The sequence below is a fragment of the Arachis hypogaea genome, chromosome 19, assembly GCF_003086295.3.
Source record: "Arachis hypogaea cultivar Tifrunner chromosome 19, arahy.Tifrunner.gnm2.J5K5, whole genome shotgun sequence".
In the NCBI taxonomy this organism is placed as follows: Eukaryota; Viridiplantae; Streptophyta; class Magnoliopsida; order Fabales; family Fabaceae; genus Arachis; species Arachis hypogaea.
This window is the reverse complement of record NC_092054.1, coordinates 44340869-44361413: the sequence shown is the minus strand read 5'-3', so window position 1 is coordinate 44361413 and position 20545 is coordinate 44340869. Positions and strand designations below refer to the sequence as shown.

The 20545-nt window shown below is 35.7% G+C and overlaps 1 protein-coding gene across 1 annotated transcript; it reads left to right on the top strand.

Moving 5' to 3' along the window:
* The first annotated feature begins 11172 nt into the window (after positions 1-11172).
* On the top strand, positions 11173-20162 carry LOC140182255 (uncharacterized). Its single transcript, XM_072228397.1, has 9 exons — positions 11173-11392; positions 16242-16424; positions 16506-16658; positions 17014-17109; positions 17209-17483; positions 17848-18323; positions 18414-18497; positions 18611-18966; positions 19045-20162. The coding sequence occupies exons 1-9, from the start codon at positions 11173-11175 to the stop codon at positions 20160-20162; spliced, it is 2961 nt and encodes a 986-aa protein (XP_072084498.1).
* Positions 20163-20545: the final 383 nt, after the last annotated feature.

The following is a 20545-nucleotide window of genomic DNA, read 5'->3' as shown; positions in this document are numbered from 1 at the left end:
TTTTAATTTGATGAGATATTTTTATCATCAAGAATTTATTATCTACTTAATACTATTAAATTAAAATATATTTTTAGTAATAAACAATGTTAGGTCTTTCAGGATTATTGTCATGGATTAATATAGGATTCTTAAATTAATAGCTGGTACTCGAATTAGTTATTTGATAAATGTCAGATTTTAAAAGTTGTTTATTTATTAACTTGTAACATTTAATATAGTATTTAGACTTTTTTTTAATTACAATACATTTTACCGTTACCAAATTTTATTATTGGTTAATTTTTTAATTGAACAAAAATTTTATAATAAAAGGATAAATCTTTATTTATGCAGTGCATTTTTAAATACATTAAATAAAATATGTATATGTTTGTATTATTTTTTAATCGTTGTGTTTGTATTGAAGTGAGATATATCCTCATGTTATTTTTCAATTTTAAAAAATATATATCATTACCTAAATTCTGAAATATGAGAACATAACTAAAGATACAAAAATAAAAAAAACTAAATTAAAGTATTTTAAAAATTATTATGTTACATTGATTTATTATTTGAATATATAAAATTATTTTGATTATAAAATTATTATGATAAACTTTAATTTAAGAGAACTGTTTAATATCTTATCGAGTTTTGTGGGTCATGCTAGATCAACGGATTGAATTGGGAGTGGTTGAGAAATTTTTAAAGTTATCTTATATAAAATAGTATTTATATATGAAGGCATTTTATTTATTTTTTAATATAAGAATGCAAAAGCATATTTTTTAATTTCTAATTCTTTAACTCGGACTCTGCATTAAATTAAAATATAAATACATTTTTCGTAATAAATGTATAACAAATAAAAGCATGAGTTAAAGAGTACCCATTAATTTTGTAAACCCCCGTTAAATTAGTAAATAATTAGTCAATAAATTAAATTCTAATAAAAAAAATTAGAAATATGAATATTATATTAAATTAGGATAGAGCTCATTAAAATGAGAATTTTGACACTAATTTTAAAGAATTTGGCCCAAAATTGGGCCAAACAGATCGAATCAATTGAACCGGGCCTGTATTGGGCCCATGGCCCAACCCACAACCACCCACACTTAAGGAAGATCCCTTCTTCCTCCTCATTCAGCAGAAACGAGCTGAAGTAATTCAAGGAAAGGGGAAACGAAACAAAACCCTTATCCTCCATTCAAGTTGCCATAACTTCTTCTCCGAGTTCCGATCGCCGCACCGTTTGCAGCCACGCAACCACCGCGTCGAGCTCTATGATTCTACTAGAACAATTTTATAGATAAGTCTCATCTCTCATCTCAGCCTCTCATTCTCTTGAATTTTCGAAAATTTGGGGCTTTGGTTATTGAAATTCAATGTCTTGATGTTTAGGCTCAAATTGACTTGAGAAAAACATTCACTCTTTCTTGTATGATGCTTGGATAAGGTGAGGATCACCAACCCTATTTAATTCTTTGAGTTTGTATTTTGGGTATTGAATTTGGATGTGATATATGTGAATAAAGCTTGTATATGTGTATATTGATGTTGATTGAGTACATTGAAGGCTTGGTGAAGATTGGGAGGTCTTGCCTTGGAGATTTTGAACCTTGAGGGTTGCTTTTGGTGCCTTGATGGTGTTTCGGGGTATACGCGGAAATCAGCCAAGGTATGTTTTATGTTTCATGTATTTAATATATAATGTCGTGTGAAAACTTAGGCTAGAGGACCATAGGATAAGCTGGAATGATTTTGTGTATTGAATGTCTAGTAATTATGACATTGACTGATGATGGAAGTTAATCATGTGTTGGTGATTATGGTTATGATGGGGATATAATGCTGCTTTGGTGTTTTGAAATTGATGATAAATTGGTGACATTGATTTTATATAAATGTATGATAACATGTTGGTGATTTTGTTGATGGAAGTAAGAAGTTTAAGGTGAGAATTGGGTAAAAATGAAAGCATGATGGTTTGTGATATGATGGGTGGTTAGTGGTGTTGTATTGGAATGTTATGAACTGTGTTTGTCCTGGATATATGTTCAAGTAGTTGGTACTTGGCTTGGTTTATGAAAATTGAGGTTTTGACGTTTTATGAAAAATTAGTTTTTTGCCGAACTTCGGCCAGCCATAACTTGGCTTCTGGATCCTCAAATAGTTTCTAACTTGTTTTATACGAAAATTGAGTCCGTGAAGTTTATGCCGTTCAAAGAATGGAAGTAAAATGATTTTTAATGAAAAAGTTACATGCGTCGGAAGTTTGGGACTAAAAATAAAATTCTCCAAGTTTTCTAACTTGGTCAAAATTTTTGGAAAAACATACGTCCACGCATACGCGTGACTTGGGATTTTTGCGTACGTGAACCTCCCTTACGCGACTAGTCGATTCTGCCTGCTCTGCATGTGTACGCGTCTTGGTCCAAACGTGTACCCACGTGTACGCGTGACCCTTGTTTTAGCAAAACTAGATTTGGTTAGGTTGAGAACCCTTAGATGACCACCTATTTATGGCTTCTGTTTTTAGTTCCTTAAGCTTTATATTTGAGTGTCGGCATTTTAGGATTGCCTCTGGCATTCCCAGGACCTTATATCTTATGTGCGTGGCACCTTTACCATGCTGAGAACCTCCGGTTCTCATCCCATACTATGTTGTTATTTTTCAGAAGCAGGTCGAGAGGCACCTCGGTAGGCGTCTGGAGCTTTTGCAGCGAAGTGGTTTCCTTTTGGGGTTTCTTTTGATATTTTGATATATGTACATATAGATTCTCCTCTAATATACTTGTTTATTTTGTACCTCCTAGAGGTTTATGGAGAACTAGGATTTTATGTATGTATTTTGGGTTTCGGGCTATGTTTATATGTATGTAAATATTGTCCGGCCAGCCTTGGCTTCGCAGGCTGAGTTAGGAGCTAGTTATTTTGTATCCTTGACTCTCTATTCTCAATTACTGTCCATTTATACTTGTTATCTTTAGATTTTTTCGCACCCAAGTATTCTCATTTTCTGAGTGTTGCGCTTTTTATTTTGCGATTTTGTTTTACCTATTTTTCAAGGCTTCTCGTATATTACCCCCTTTCCAATACTATTATGTAAATATTTTATTTTTTTAGAGGTCGTAATACCACATCACCTCTATTTTACGACTTAAGCGTAAAGCTTTGTGTGGTAGGGTGTTACATTATGGTATCAGAGCAGTTTGTTCCTATAGAACCTTAGGGACGGACTGACTATGCTTCTGTGCATTCTCCGTGTATGTATTTATGTGCTATTGGGATATCTAACTGATATATATGGCATAAACGTTCATGAGCATATAGTTGGGGACCTGAAGCACTAGACTTACGATATTGAGACTGATCAACTTGATATCACTTGTTTGGTATGTATAGGAACCAGATGTCAACTCGCGGACGCGGTCGCGGGCAAGGCAGAGGTAGAATAGGTAATGCTTTACCTGAACTGATAGGGAACAATTCTGTAGACTTCATGGATACCCTGGGAAACATGATTGCGGCTATGCAGGCAACAATCGAAGCGTTGGAAAACCAGATGAATAATGGGAACAATGGAAATAATGGTGATGAGGGTCCGATGACCCTTGCTTCTTTCCTGAAGGTTCACCCCCTGACCTTTAGGGGAACTTCAAACCCCACTGAGGCAGATAACTGGATTCAGGCCATGGAGCAGCGCTGCAGGCTCAGCAGGTTCTCCAGGAGCAGTGGGTCAAATTTGGGACCTATCAGTTGCAAGGCGAGGCCCAATACTGGTGGCAGGAAACACGACGTATCCTGCAGCCAGACGGTGTTGTAATCTCTTGGAAAGTGTTTCGCACCGAATTTTACAGAAAGTACTTTCCCAGTTCAGTTAGGAATGCCAAAAAACTCGAATTGCTGTAATTGAAACAAGGCCAGATGACTGTCACTGAATATACTAATAGGTTTGAAGAATTGTGTCGCTTTTCCCAAATCTGTCAAGGTGCACCTGAGAATTTCGCCGAATGGAAATATATCAAGTATGAGGGAGGTCTACGGAGTGACATTCTAAGCTTCGTAGAACCGATGGAGATCATGGTCTTTTCTGAGCTCGTAAACAAGAGTCAAGTGGCGGAAGAGTGTGTAAGGAAGGCGGCAGTGCATAAAGGTGATCACTGAGCCTATGTTATCGAAGATCAAGGAAGAAATTTGGCGCCTAGAGGTCAAGATTTCAAGCGAGGCGGCAATATTCCGCAGCAACACCAAGGTCAAAGTAACTTCCGGAGGTTCAACAATAACAACAACCAGAGGAGAGGACACGAAAAATAGGCTCAAGTTCCGCAAGATGACTTGACTTGTAGGAGGTGTAGAAGGTACCACCCGAATACTCCATGTAGAGCCGGTTGGGATGTATGTTACTACTGTGGGGAAGCCGGGCATATGTCCTGGAATTATCCGGAGAAGAAGAGTCAGGAGACTAGGAGAGCTCCGCAGGCGGGACAAGTGTACACCATGGCGGCGGATGGTGCTAGGGGCACAGATGCTCCGATTAGAGGTAATGGTGAGTTAGTAATTGAAATTTTGATTGCCTTCCATGCTAATGACTCATCATGATGCATTAACGAGCCATGAGAATTGTGATTTCCCACAGAATGATCGAATGATGACTTCCAATTGGTGACGCAAAACAGGGTTTGGTTGACTTAGATGGAGTGACTAGGTTCTTGAAGAATAATAACTAGATTTATGTAGTTAAAGAGGATTGAAAGAGTAAGCATACAATTTGAGTCTTAGATTAGGGATCGGGAGTGTTAAGAGTGGTGCAATGACACTATTAGAATCGGTAGAACTTAGGAGCTTGAAGGAGTATGAAATTGAAAACGAAATCCGTTCAATCAAGTGTCCCCGATGTGAAGCACCAGTTATGTCGAGGGAAGAGAAGATAATAATAAGATGAATGATATGTGAGGGAGGCTCGGCGAGTCAACCTAATTTTTCCTTTGGTGACTTACTCTAGGGTCCATTTTTAAATTTCTTCATTTGTTATGAACTGACCAACTTCCCAAATCCTATTTTCCTACTTGTGTGAATCTCATTTCTCCCGAAAGGAGCTTGAGCTTGTCCTGGAGTAATCGTGTAAATCCTTGAATCTTGGGGCTTACTGCGAGTCAAACTACTTTATTTAGCAAACTTGTATTTCGTTGACATCAGCTAAGATTTAATAAACTTGATGCACTTCATTTCCCCTTCCATCAAGTTTGGACTTCAACTCTCTCTTTGGAGTACACTCTAAATCTCTTCTTGTGCATTTTTGCTAATTTCTAACACTTGCTTCAATCACCTCTGGGTTCTATATCTGTTCGGACTTAGTTTAGCATCACACACAATTCTTAGGCATAACCATTGGGATAACGTGATGACGCCTCAGTACGAAGACTCTAGGTTGTAATCGAAGGGTTTGATGCCATTGAGTAATCGTGAAATCATATGACATGCCTACTTACTTTTCACCTAACGGAGAGGACTATCCATCGAAGGAGTTGATGGGAACATACCTTAGGAAATAGTAAGATTACACTGTACGTTAATCACTTTAGTATCGAAATAACCCCCAAGGGATAGGGATTCGAAACAATGGAAAGACTAGGTGAAATTCGGAGTGAGGTTCTAATGGTATAGAGACAAATAAAGAGAGTTGTGCGGATAAGAAAAAAGAATACCTAAATTGTCCAAAGAAGCATACTCGGTAGTTACTTAAATAGATGGGGATTAGTGAGCAATTAAGATTAAGGGATTATAACCGAGAAGTATTGGACCAATTGTAGTAATAAAATAAATTAGAGACAAGGATGGAAGAACACACCTAAAAACTTAAACCCGAGAGGAGAAACATCTACCGCACCTATTTTTAGATAACTAAACTTGAATTTTGGGGGCATAATTCTTAATTAGGTGGGTAGGATGTAAACTCCGTTAAATTAGCAAATAATTAGTCAATAAATTAAATTTTAATAAAAAAATTAGAAATATGAATATTATATTAAATTAGGATATGGCTCATTAAAACGAGAATTTTGACACTAATTTTAAAGAATTTGGCCCAAGATCGCGTCGAACGTGCCGAACTAGTTGAAACGGGCCCGTATTGGGCCCATGGCCCAACCCACAAACCTCCCACACTTAAGGAAGATCCCTTCTTCCTCCTTATTCACCAAAAACGAGCTGAAGTAATTCAAGGAAAGGGGAAACGAAACAAAACCCTTGTCCTCCATTCAAGTTGCCATAACTTCTTGTTCTGAGCTCCGATCGCCGCACCGTTTGCAGCCATGCGACCACCGCGTCGAGCTCTATGATTCTACTGGAACAATTTCATAGGTAAGTCTCATCTCTAATCTCAGCCTCTCATTCTCTTGAATTTTCGAAAATTTGGGGCTTTGGTTATTGAAATTCAATGTCTTAATGTTTAGGCTCAAATTGACTTGAGAAAAACATTCACTCTTGCTTGTGTGATGCTTGGATAAGGTGAGGATCATCAACCCTAGTTAATTCTTTGAGTTTGTATTTTGGGTATTGAATTTGGATGTGATATATGTGAATGAGGCTTGTATATGTGTATATTGAAGTTGATTGAGTACATTGGAGGCTTGGTGGAGATTGGGAGGTCTTGCCTTGGAGATTTTGAACCTTGAGGGTTCCTTTTGGTGCCTTGGTGGTGTTTCGGGGTATACGCGAAAATCAGCCAAGGTATGGTTTAGGTTTCGCGTATTTAATATATAATGTCATGTGAAAACTTAGCCTAGAGGACCATAGGATAAGCTGGAATGATTTTGTGTATTGAATGTTTAGTAATTATGACATTAACTGATGATGGAAGTTAATCATGTGTTGGTGATTATGGTTATGATGGGGATATAATTCTGCTTTATTGTTTTGAAATTGATGATAAATTGGTGACATTGATTTTTATATATATATATATATGTATGATAACATGTTGGTGATTTTGTTGATAGAAGTAAGGAGTTTAAGGTGAGAATTAGGTAAAAAAGAAAGCATGATGGTTTGTGATATGATGGGTGGTTAGTGGTGTTGTATTGGAATGTTATGAAGTGTGTTTGTGCTGGATATATGTTTAAGTAGTTGGTACTTGGTTTGCTTTATGAAAATTGAGGTTTTGAGGTTTTATGAAAAATTAGTTTTTGGCCGAACTTCAGCGAGCTATAACTTGGCTTCCGGACCCTCAAATGGTTTCAAACTTATTTTATACGAAAATTGGGTACGTGAAGTTTATGTCATTCAAAGAACGGAAGAAAAACGATTTTTAACAAAAAAGTTATGCGCGTCGAAATTTTGGGACTAAAAATGAAATTCTGCAAGTTTTCTAACTTGGTCAAAATTTTTGGAAAAACGTACCTCCACGCGTACGCGTGACTTGGAATTTTTGTGTACGCGAACCTCCCTTATGTGACCAGTCGATTCTTCCTGGTCTGCATGCGTACGTGAGAATGGCTATGCATACGCGTCTTGGTCCAAACGCATACCCACGCGTACGTGTGACCCTTGTTTCAGCAAAACTGGATTTTGTGTTTTTAATCCTAATTTTAAACTTCTAAACCTCTATCTTCATTCTGTTAACTCTAAATTTGGTTAGTAAGCTTAACAATAGGATGAGGCTAGGAAAAAGGAGGTAACATAGAGATGAAAAAATATAACTAAGGATTGGAGAAGATGGCATTTGATTTGATAAGATGATGGAAGAGAGATATACGAGGCAGTTAAAAGAGTAATGTAATATTGAGAGTAATGAATGAGATATTCGTGGACATTCATGAATTGATATCAATGAGACGAGTTATGAATTATAATTGAGAATGAATTTGATATGTATGAGCTAGGAAAGGTTAATTCTTGAGCTTGGGATGTTGTTTTCTCCCCATGTTAGCTTGGGATTCTTCCCATGGTTAATCTTTGAGCTTCGGGTGTTGTCTCTTCCTCCCATGTATGTCATTGAGTTTGGGGTGTTCTCTCCCCCATGTCAGCTTGGGAATTCTCCCCATGGTGAATTTTGAGCTTGAGGACATGTCGGGCTGGCTAGGTAACCGACAGTTGATATCAACAGCCATAGGACAATCATACATCATGTGCATATTGTATGATTTTCTTGCTAATGAACTATATGGGATTGCCTACGTGATTATAATCTGCTACTTTTCATAATTGCTATCTGTATTACTTGTTAGCCACTTGTGTTTGCCTTGTTTTTCTTGTTTGTTTGTGCAACTCGTAGAAGTCGGAGGAAAGGTGAAAAAGATTAGTGTGCAGGTTAAGTTTGGTTAGGTTGAGAACCCTTAGATGACCACCTATTTATGGCTTCTGTCTTTAATTTCTTAAGCTTTATATCTGAGTGTTGGCGTTCTAGGATTGCCTCTGGCATTCCCACGACCTTATATCTTATATGCGTGGCACCTTTACCATGTTGAGAACCTCTGGTTCTCATCCCATACTGTGTTGTTATTTTTCAAATACAGGTCAGGAGGCACCTCGGTAGGCGTCTGGAGCTTTTGCAGTGAAGTGGTTTCCTTTTGGGGTTTCTTTTGATATTTTGATATATGTACATATAGATTCTCCTCTAATATACTTGTTTATTTTGTATCTCCTAGAGGTTTATGTAGAACTAGGGTTTTATGTATGTATTTTGAGCTTCGGGCTATGTTTATATGTATGTAAATATTCTCCGGCTAGCCTTGGCTTCACAGGCTGAGTTAGGAGCTAGTTATTTTGTATCCTTGACTCTCTATTCTCACTTTCTGTCTATTTATACTTGATATCTTTAGATTTCTTCGCATGCAAGTATTCTTGTTTTTTGAGTGTTGCGCTTTTTATTTTGCGATTTTGTTTTACCTGTTTTTCAAGGCTCCTCGTATATTACCCTCTTTCCAATACTATTATGTAAATATTTTTTTAGAGGTCATAATACCACACCACCTCTGTTTTACGACTTAAGCATAAAGTTTTGTGTGGTAGGGTGTTACAAATTTTTTTTATAAGTTATAATAATAAATTTTTTTATTTCATAATTGTTACTTTGTAAGATATATCTATCCACCCAAATTCAAAAGTACACAAAGCAAGAAATAAGAGATATTTTTTTCTTATTATTATATTTGTTATTATTAGTCTTATGAATGTGTTTTTTATTTTATTTTTGTTAAGTATTTACAATTTAATTCATAATCTTATTTTGTTAAATAAATACAAATATATAAATATTATATAATGCATTATATATTATATTGTGTGATGAAGATGGAATATTAAAAAATATAATTATTATTATTTTGACTATTAAATTTAATTTACATAATAAATTTTTTAAGCATGAATCCGAAAAAAGTTGAACTCCAAACTTTAATTTTGAGGTTTTATATTGTTACTTTATAACTTTATATATTGTTTAATATATCGTGTTTGATTAACGAATACATCGGTGTAGGTATAATTTTCTATCTAAAATTAAACACTAGTACTCAGATATAAAATAAATCATGTATATTAGTTTGATTAGTTTTGTTATAGGATATAAGAGTACTGAATACCAACCAACGATGTTATTAGGATCTCTATTACTTGTGTCAGTTCTATTATCATGCGCTTCCATTCCTGTAGTTTTTAAAAGGTAGAAAATAGATATTAAGGACTAAATGAGTTCAAAACAAAGAAAATTAGTTATCATTATCTATGTCAAGTGTTATGTTACCTGTATCGAATTGATTATGGGTGGTGGCTCTGGCCATTTGTCTAATTGTAGTTAATCGGGCTACCCTTGTATTTGTAGTTAATCGGGTAACTCCACTTGTGTTTGGCGTTAGAGTTGAAATAGGAGTTGTATCAGTTGATATGGCAACTTGTTTTTCTTGTTGAATCATTTCGTGATAAGTTGCACGTCTTCTAGCTAGGTGTTGCTGTCTTTGTTCTTCGGTCATGTTCTGTCGTCTAGCATATCCTATCCAAGTGGATCGACGTTGACGTTATTGATTATTTGTTGAATTTTCCATTTTTATTTTTTTTTCAGAACATAAGGTAGAAAAACGAAAAGAAAAGCAAAGAATTGCAAGTGGAGGAGTATTTTTTATTTTGTTTCACGATTGAGATTGAGCAGTTGCATAACTCCCTCATAAGTTAATGGAGAGTTTACAAAACGTGACTGAGTACGTAGTTTTAGATTATATAAATAGAGGTAAAACAGGAAATATGTAAGACCCAAGACTTTTGAAAAAGGGCTATCATGAGCTAATTTCAAATTCAGTAGCTTTAATTTCAGAAATTTCTTTATTAAAGAAATTTAAAGCAAGTTTCGATTAATTGAATTTGAAATAAATTAAGATTATTATCCAATTTTATAATTATTGAATTATTTTCTATATTCAAATTATAAAGTTGGTGGTTGTGAAATAATAAGGATTTTATATGATTTAGACTAAATAATTAATATTTTAAAATATTAATACTGCTATTTTGGAAAAATAAAGGATTTAATTATATTATTTCTAATTATTAGATTTGAACATTTTATTGAAAATAATTGTGAAATCGATGAACAAATAGTATTTTTATACATTGTTATTGTTAGATTAAAATTTATTTCTAATTACTATATTATCCCTATTTTTATTTGAAATTACAAAAACTACCCTTAAACCTAATTTTTACCTAAACCCTAACCCTGAAACTCTAACCCAGTGACCCGTTACCCTACCCGGTTCCGTTTCACCCACACCCAGCTCCCTAACAATGTAGCAGTAGTAGCTGCAAACTGAAAGAAAGAAACGAAGAAAGAAAGAAATAGAAAGGGAAGGGAGAAGAGGGATCCGTGGAGAAGAAGAAGGAGAGTAGGGGAGGAAGGAGACTGCGCCGGCGCGCTGGGCTTCACCACCGCCGTCGCGTCATTGTCGTCCCTGCAAGCTGCCGTCGCTTCACGAAGAGAGAGAGGGGAGCGTCGGGAAGGAGGGGACGCCGCCGAGGTACCATCGCCGTTCTTTCGTCATCGCCGCTGTTGACAGAAGAGAGAGCGAGATCCGAGAGAGCAGTGAGGGAAGGGCATCGTTGGAGGAGAGCCTGGAAACGTTACCGCCACTGTTCGTCGCGCCGTCACCTCTAGCCCGCGCCGTCGCCAGTCGCGCGAGAGAGAAACACGCCATGAGGGAGTTGCCGCAGTGGAGGAGCTGTCGCGTTTCTGCCGTCACCAGTCTACACGCCGCCGCTGTGCTCCTTGCCGCAGCATCGCCGCTGGAAGAGGAGGGCTCGCCAGTTCTGTCTCTCACTGCCGCTGATGTCCTCCGCCGCTCCTGCCGCCGCAGGTGTTGCCGCCGGAGAAGGAAGCTGCAACTCTGTGTTTCTGATCACCGAGAGTGGTTCTGTGACTTCCGGGACCACCGCCGGAGCTCTGGGCCGAGCCTCTGCCGCCAAGAATGCCCCTGCTGCCACTGAGTTTCACTGCCAGTAAGAGGTTTAAGTTTGATTTCAGTTCTTTTGGAATTTCGAGAAGGTTTTGATGCTGCGTGGTTATTGTAGTTGATCTACCGGAGCTTCTGGACACTACCGGAGCTGTTGACGGGTCGGTTCGGAATTGCAGCTTCCTCATTTTGTTATTTCGGTAAGTAAGTAAGTTTCGAAAAGCCTTGCGATAGTGTTTTGTTGTGTTTGGTTAATGAATATGAGTTTTGGTAACGTGGGGTCGAGTCCTGATTACTATATGTTGCGATTAGAGTCGTTGTGGTTGCTGAGAAAATGGTTTGGAGCAAAGATTGCGGCTGCCACAATTTCGGGCTGAGAGAAAACGAGTTGTGATGCGTTTTAGAGTTTTGATTTTCGACAGTCGAGGTAGGGGCTTTTCTAAAATCTCAATTTCATAATTTGGAATTGTTATAAATGGATACCAATGTGAAAAATACATTTTTTAGTGATTGTACAAGTCTTATGTATTGTCTGGCTATTTTGGATGAATGTGATTATATGTTTGATTGGGTTATTGTTTGGTTTTGATAAAATGGATTGTTGCTGAAGTGTCTCTTTAAAGTTCTGAAAATGTGTTTAATCAGTTGATAAAGATTGATCTTGAGACGACTTTTGATTTTTGTTTGGTTTTGATAAATGGGTTGTTGCTGAACTGTTCTTTTAAAGTTTTGAAATTGGGTTTAATTGGTTGATAATGATTTGATCTTGCAACAATTTCCTTGAGATATGAAAATGAGGTGAATGTTGGATTCAGTTTCCTTTTAAACTGATTTTTTTGGGTTCTGAACCGTTGAAAAAAAAATTGTGGATTGGTTTGGATTGGACTCGGAAAGGGTGGCAGAGTCCAAATTTTAGGGGAGGTGCTGCCGAAATTTTGATAGAATCCGGTACTTTATTGAAATGTTATTTAGAAAATTATGAGTTAAAGACTTCTACTATTTTATTTGAATTATTAAGAACGGGATGATTTATGCTTTTGAAATGAATTATTAAGAAGGAAATCGTGATTTAGTCTCGTTTCTTAAAAAAAGTATTGTATCTCTTTTGGGAGCAAGTTATCTAGATGAAACTTATGTTTTAAGGCTGTTTTAAATGTGAAAAGGGCTATGTCTTTGAATTTGACTTGAGGGATTCAATTGGAGGAGTTTCAGTGACTTTGAAAGAACTTGAACGTCTATTGACAAGTTTCATTTTTAAAATATTTTGGGAAATGTTTTAAGTACTCTTTGAATTCTGAATTTTTGCAAGACTAAAACAATTTTTGAGCAGTTTGGAATGCTTTAGAATTAATCATGGGGTTGAAGCTGGTTTTGTTTAAGTAAAGGAAATGGCTTTGAAAGGAGTAATTGATTACATGACTCGGTCTGACTTAGATCCTATTTTTAATACTCAAATCAGGAAGCCAAGGTTTTAAAGATTTTAAGTGAGTTTGAGAAAATGAGTTATGTTATTCTCCTCTAAAGACTTGAGACTTTGCCGAGTGACTTTTGTTATAAAATCCTGTTGTTAGATGGATGATTTTGAATATTTCAAAATAAATCTTTAATTTGCCATGGTTTTGGAATTTTTGGAAAGAGGATGCCGAGGGTGGCTTTGTTTTTAAAAAGGGAACTTACTTGAGTAAAAGTGGCTTATGAGCCTGAGATGATTTGAGGAATGGGAACTTTAAAGCCAAGGCTAAAAAGAATTGATTTTGATTTCAAAGTAAAGTGAATTGAGAAAAAGTGATTTATGGCCTGAATGATGATTTTATGAATTTGATGATGTTGAATGGTGGAAGTGCTATTTTGTTATGAGCCAGACTGACTGTGTATGATAATGAATTATGGTTTATTGTGGAATATGTTATGAGTCGGATGGCTGACTATGAATCATGAATTTAAGCCAGACGACTGAGATGAATATTGATTTATGGCTGAGAATAAATGCATATATGCTGAGTTATTGAGATTGTGATTGTTGCACTTCCACTTATTTCAGATACGAGTTTCATTGGGTAGAAGCAGTGGCTAGCCACCACGTGCTTCAGGTTGAGACTCGATACTATGCTGACCCTATGTCGTAAGTGTGGCCGGACACTGTGAAAGTTCCGGATGAGCTCGCCCCGGTGAATATACACCAGTGAAGGTGTTGGATTTGAATTATGATTATGATTGTGAATAACTCGAGTTGGGGATGCACGACAGAGGGACAGTCCAATGGTTAGCTACCAGGACTTGTCGGGTTGGCTCTATAACCGATAGATGATATCATCAGCCACTAGGACAGGCATTCATCATATGCATCTATGTGACATTGTTTGGGTGTGCATATTGTATTTGGTTTGCCTTTGTGAATACTTGCGATTATCTGCTAATTGTTCTACTTGCAGTAACTGTTTGTTTGTGCTTGAACTTTCCTACTTGTGTTTGTGACTGGGACTCTGTTGGATTGTGGTGATTGGTTGGTGTTTGGGTTGTTTGGGCCTATAGCCGTGGTTGATCATGAGGTGGGGCGAAGGCCATGTTTGGTTGATGTTCTGGTTTGGAAAAGTATGAACAACTAACCTGGTTCAGCACAGATGAACTTTTTGAAAGGCTTTTGGATTTAATAAGAAATGAATAGTTCCTCTTTCAAAAAAGATTTCAGACTTTTCTTTTTTAGTAAACCTTTGTTTTTGAAAAGATGCATAAGGCGGTTATTAATCACTGTAACGGTTTTATCTCGCGTATCCTATTATAGTAATTCTGCAACCCTATAGTGAGAACCCTTTCGAGGATGATGTTTTCACTCCCCTACAGGTCTTCTCTTTTTAGGTTGCAGACGACGAAGTTCAGAAGATATTATTTATTTTCTGTTAGATGATAATTTTGTATTGTTTTAGTATTATTGTTTCCCTCGCCTTTAATTTTGCAAGTCTTGTAAGTGGGATAGGATTGTGATGAGATGTTTGTAAATTACTATGTATGTATACATATATATTTCCTGTGAGTCTTGTAACTTATATTGTAAGTCTGGATGTTTGTGTTATTTTGAAAAGTTCGGTTAAAGTTTTAAACAGGCTCATATTTTAGTATTAAATATTATAAGCGTCGCGTAATACCCGAGCTATCAGAGTGGCGCAACCGAAAGCGTGACATTATGATAGTTAGGGTGTTACAAAATAAGAATTGGATACTAAATTCCCAATATCCCCATTATATATTACCTATAACTATAAAAATATTACTATAAGAATATTACTCAAAATGTTTAATAAAATATTTTTCTATTATAATGTTATCTCTGTGGGTAAATTTTAATGTTAACTCTCTGTGTAGATATTTTTTAAAAATGATAAAATGCTTATATTTATTGTTAAACATGTATAATTATAATTATTTTAAACATTTTAATTATCTTTAGAGTACTATCAATAAAAAGAGTACTATTAATAAAATGTTTTAGTAATAATTTGTATATTTATTATGTTTAATTTTTATATTATTAAAAGTTAAGTTTTTAATCCTTTTCATGATTGACAGTGAGCAGTTTAATTTTAATCCCTTTTAAGATTGAAAGTGGAAATTCATTGTTGGTTAATGGAGAGGTTATAGAATATTACGTAGTTTTAGTTTATAATGATAGTGGTAAAATATGAAAACAGATTTGGATACCAAATTACCTTTATAAAGATATGGGCAATATAGGAAAACAGATTTGGATACCAAATTTTTTTATCCGCTTTATATATTGTTAAAGATATATAATTTATGAAAATACATCAAATATAGAATAATTATTTAAATAATGCACTACATCTCGAATACTATCTTAACTATAAATATATCTTGAATACTGAGATTTTGAATTATGACGCAATAAAAGTCTGATGTATTCTGAGTACACTCGAAATACGTTTCACGTTGAGAAACACAAGAGCGAAATTAGAGTAATTATTTAAGGGGATTGTGTTTAATGATTTATTAAAATATTTTATATTATTATTTTTAATGATAAAATAAAAAAAACTAAATATATAATCTCAATCAAATATTCATACAAAGATATACATATATGTATTTAATATCTATTAAATAAAAGACATACTACTAATTTTGTCTTTGTTGACATGTATATACAATACTCATTTATTGCACAATTTTTTCTGCAAAATATCAAAATAATTTTAGAATTATTCTCCACATACAAACTATTTTATCATGCAAGTCTATACAAGTCTATACTCTTCCTAAATTAGGCAATAGAAAAATCTAGAAAAATACACTACATATTTAAAGATTACGTTTATTTTCCAAAAAATAATCCTCATTTGGAAAGTTGTATACATATTCTTTGTTCACTCTTGATTCCACTATCTAAAAAAATAAGAAATAATTAATAAATTCTTCTCGAGTACCTAACTATACAATTATTGGCACATGTTAAAAAAAGATCTATAACATAATATTTTATTTACCTATGCGAGTGCAAAAATTAGCCACCATGTTCGAACATCTCACAATTTTGCTCGAAATTTTTAAGAGAATACAACAGTTCTTCAAACTACACTACCTACTCCAAGGACATGTACCCACTGTAATGCACGTCTATTTCACCATGAAACATTTTATATGTGTTGCAATGGGGTAAAGTCTCTTTGCCACAAGTAAATGCTTCTTAGGAATTACTTGAAATCTTCTTAGACCCTTCTGCAGAAGGGAACCATTTCAGGAAACACATTCGTGTTTACAATAATGTTTTTTCTTTTATTTCATGCGGTGTACACATAGACGAACAATTAGCTACAGCAAGTTATGGTATATATACATTCTGTGCTCAAGGATCAATGTACTACAGCATAGGAGGATTTCATCCAGACCAAGGGACGTGGCCACACTTCTTGCAACTGTATATATACGATACTGAGCACGAGTTACAAAATAGGATGTTGGAGAACACACAACTGCATGAAGGTTTGGTTCTGAAGCTACAACAATTGTTGCACCGATATAATCTTTTTATCCATGTATTTTGCCAGCTTGCACAATGACTAGATCTACAAGAGTGTAGCTTGGTGATTAGAGAGCGACCTGCTAATCAACCACAATATAGTCTCCCAACTGCTTCACAAGTAGCAGCCATAATAGTTGGTAATGACATTGAAACAATGGTGCATGGACAAGATGTCAAGGTTCAAACTCATGCTGGTAACCTCAGAAGGATTCAGGAATTTGTTGGCTATTATGATCCACTATAATATCCTTTTCTTTTTCCATTTGGAACGCATGGATGGGATATGAATACTCGAACTCAAAGTGGGAACTAAGTATCATGCCGGACATATTATAGCTATATGCTCCAGGTACAAACTCATATTTTTTTTATATAATTTATAGACTTCTTTAGATGATAGTTTAAACCAATACATCATTTCACAATTTCTAACCATTTTCTAATATTCTCAAAATTCATAGATCTGTCCCGTTGATCACTCAACAGCTTTGCAAGCGGGGAGACTTTTTCAACAATATGTTGTTGACAACTATGTGAAAATATAAATAGGCAAGTTAAGATGGGTTCGACAAAGACAACCGAAACTTCGAGTTGAACTATATCAAGGCTTACAAGATGCTTTGCACACAGGAGAGACTAATGCTGGTAAATATTTTTCGATTTAATGGCTACACGATTGATTATTACGTGTTCCTGAAGTTAATTTTTCAAACTAATAATACTTTTTTCTATAATTAATTTTAGAAAATGTTGGCAGAAGAACGATATTACCATCGTCGTTCGTGGGCAGTCGTCGAGACATGACCCAACGGTATGAGGATGGAATAGCTATTGTTCTTAAAGAAGGCAAACCGGATATTTTTTTCACTATGACATGCAATCCGTCATGGTCAGAAATAGCTTCGAAACTCAGTCCTACTCAAATTTCACATGATCGTCCAGATCTAACAACTAGGATTTTCAGAGCCAAATTCGAACAATTAAAGGAGGATGTCATTACCAAGGGTGTATTGGAAAAGGTGAAAGTTATATTTATGTCACCGAGTTTCAGAAAAGAGGATTGCCACACGTACATATGTTGCTAATCCTAGAAGACAACGATAAGTTGAGTGATCCTGACCAATATGATAGTTTGGTTCGAGCGAAAATACCATGTAAAGAAGCAGAACCACACTTACATGAGGCAGTGCTAAGGCATATGGTCCATGGTCCTTGCGGAATACTTAATCAATCTTCACCATGCATGAAAAATGGTCAATGTAAATGCAACTACCCAAAAGAGTTCGTAGCAGAGACACGACGAGGTGATAACTCATATCCTCAATATAGGAGGCGATTTGATACTCCAATACGTATAAATAAAAATGTCACAATTGACAACAGATGGTAGTTCCGTACAACCCTTGGCTACTACTGAAGTATGATTGCCATATCAATGTAGAGATATATAGCAGTATCAAGAGTATAAAGTATCTATACATGTATTGCTATAAGGGACCAGACCATGTTGCAATGGAGGTTCACAAAAGTTCTTATTATGATGAGATGAAACAGTTTATTGATGCAAGATGGATTGCCGCTCTAGAGGCATGTTGGAGAATATTTAAATTCAACTTTTACCGAATGTACCCATCAGTTGAAAGGTTGCAGGTTCATTTGCCAAATCAACATCAAGTGAGCTTTTATGAGCACCAAACTATTTCTAAAATAGTTAATGATGAATATTTTTCAAGAACAATGCTCACTAAATTCTTTGCACTTAATCGGGCCAATGACCAACAATCTAGGCATCTTTTGTATAGGAAAATCCCAGAATATTACAGTTGGCACAGCAAGGAAAAAGAATGGCATCGACGCAGGTAACAAAAGAGGGCTATCGGTCGGATCTATACCGTTTCACTAATAGAAGGAGAAAAATTCTATTTGAGTATTCTATTGTCAAATGTAAGAGGACCAACTGGTTGGGATGATTTGCTAACGGTGAATGGTGTCCAATATTCATCCTTTAAGCAATCCACTCAGCATCGAGGACTGTTAGAGGGTGATAGCAGTATAAGATCATGTTTGGTTGAGACTTCCATTTTAAGAATGTCATGTGCTTTAAGAAGGTTGTTTGCCACCATCTTAATTTTTTGTGAGCCAACAGATGTAAGAAGATTGTGGATGAGTTTCTTTCATACATGGTAGATGATTATCCATCAACAAGCACTACAACATGCCATGGGTTGACAAATCGTTTGCTTAGGGATTTAAATGACATCCTCCTACAACGTGAAAAAAATATTGCACAATACGATTTACCAGCTCTAACCTCGGACAACAACAATGACAACTTGATGCCTAGAATTATTCAAGAAGAGATGTCCATCGAAGTTCCTCGAGAAGATCTGTGTTCTATAGAAAGATTGAATTATGATCAGTTTGTGGCTTTCAGGTGCATTATGGATACAATTGATCAGAGAAAAAGTGGAGTATTTTTCGTTGATGGACCAGGCAGAACAGGTAAAATATTTCTTTACATAGCTATAATTGCAGACTTAAGAAGTAAATGACATATTATCTTGGTAACTGCATCATCAGGAATAGCTGCAACTTTATTGTCTGGTGGTCGAACAACTCATTCTAGATTTAAGATCCCAATCAATGCAGAGCCATCCTCCATGTGCAATATAAGTAAACAATCTGATTTTGCAAAACTGATTAGGCAAACGACAACGATAATTTGGGATGAAGCGTCAATGGCTAATAAAGAGATAATGGAATCATTAGACCGCACATTACGAGACATCTTAGAAAACAATAATCCATTTGGAGGAAAGGTGATGGTTATGGGAGGGGATTTCCGCCAAGTACTACATGTTGTGCCGAAAGGAAGTAAGTCACAAATGATTTTAGCTTCTATTGTTAAATCACATTTGTGGGCATTCACCGAAATTCTCCACTTGCGACAAAATATGCGATCTCTTAATGATAATGATTTTGCGAAGTATCTTATGCGTATATGGGATGGGATTGAGCCTACCATATGTGAGGACTTGGTACAAATAGAAGCACACATGGTAATACCATGGGAAGGTGAGGCATCATTACACAAATTAATAGAAGAAATCTTTCCAAATTTGCAATCTCATGGGTGGGATGCATCTTACATGGTGGAGAGAGCGATATTGACACCAAAAAATCATGATATGCAACAGCTTAATGATATAGTCATCAACCAATTTCTGGGAGACGAACGAATTTTAGCATCCTTTGATGAAGTAGAAGGAGATACAAATAAACTGTATCAACAAGAATATCTTAACTCAATCTCCACAGCTGGATTGCCACCTCATATGTTGAAGGTAAAAAAAGGTGCTCCTTTGATGTTACTGAGAAACATAGATCCTAAGGCAGGCTTATGCAATGGCATAAGGCTACTGTGTCGAGGAACTTTTCAAAACATGTTAGATGTGAAAATCTTAACACGCCATCACTCTGGACAAAGAGCTTTTCTGTCTCGGATAAAACACAAAACAACTGAGAACTCAGGATTACCCTTTGTGCTTATTAGGAAGCAATTTTCTGTAAGGTTGAGTTTTGTCTTAACGATAAATAAATCACAAGGGCAAACTATCCCTAAGGTAGGGATTTATCTCCCTAAACGTGTGTTCAGCGATGATCAATTATACGTTGCTCTATCTCGAAGTGTTTCTTAGTCAACCACAAAAATCTTAGTCAAAGAAGGAACAATAGATAGAAAAAGTGGACAATTCACAAAGAATGTGGTGTTCAAAGAAATTTTGTTACCTGCACCTCAGGTAATTTATGTGCTTAGCAAATACGTGAGCCTTTTTACGAGTATAATCCGTGTATTATGTAATTTTATCATTACAATATCAACATTGGAATAGATAGTTTTGTTCACTAATTTTAACAACTAATGACTAAGATTTTTAATAGATAAATTGATATCAAGAGAGCTCATCAGCATATTAAAAGAGATAAGCGAAAGGAACTCGAACCTCTGCTTTACCCAACAGGTATGCACCAACTATAATTCACATAAATTATTATAAAATTTTATCATACATCCTTAAAA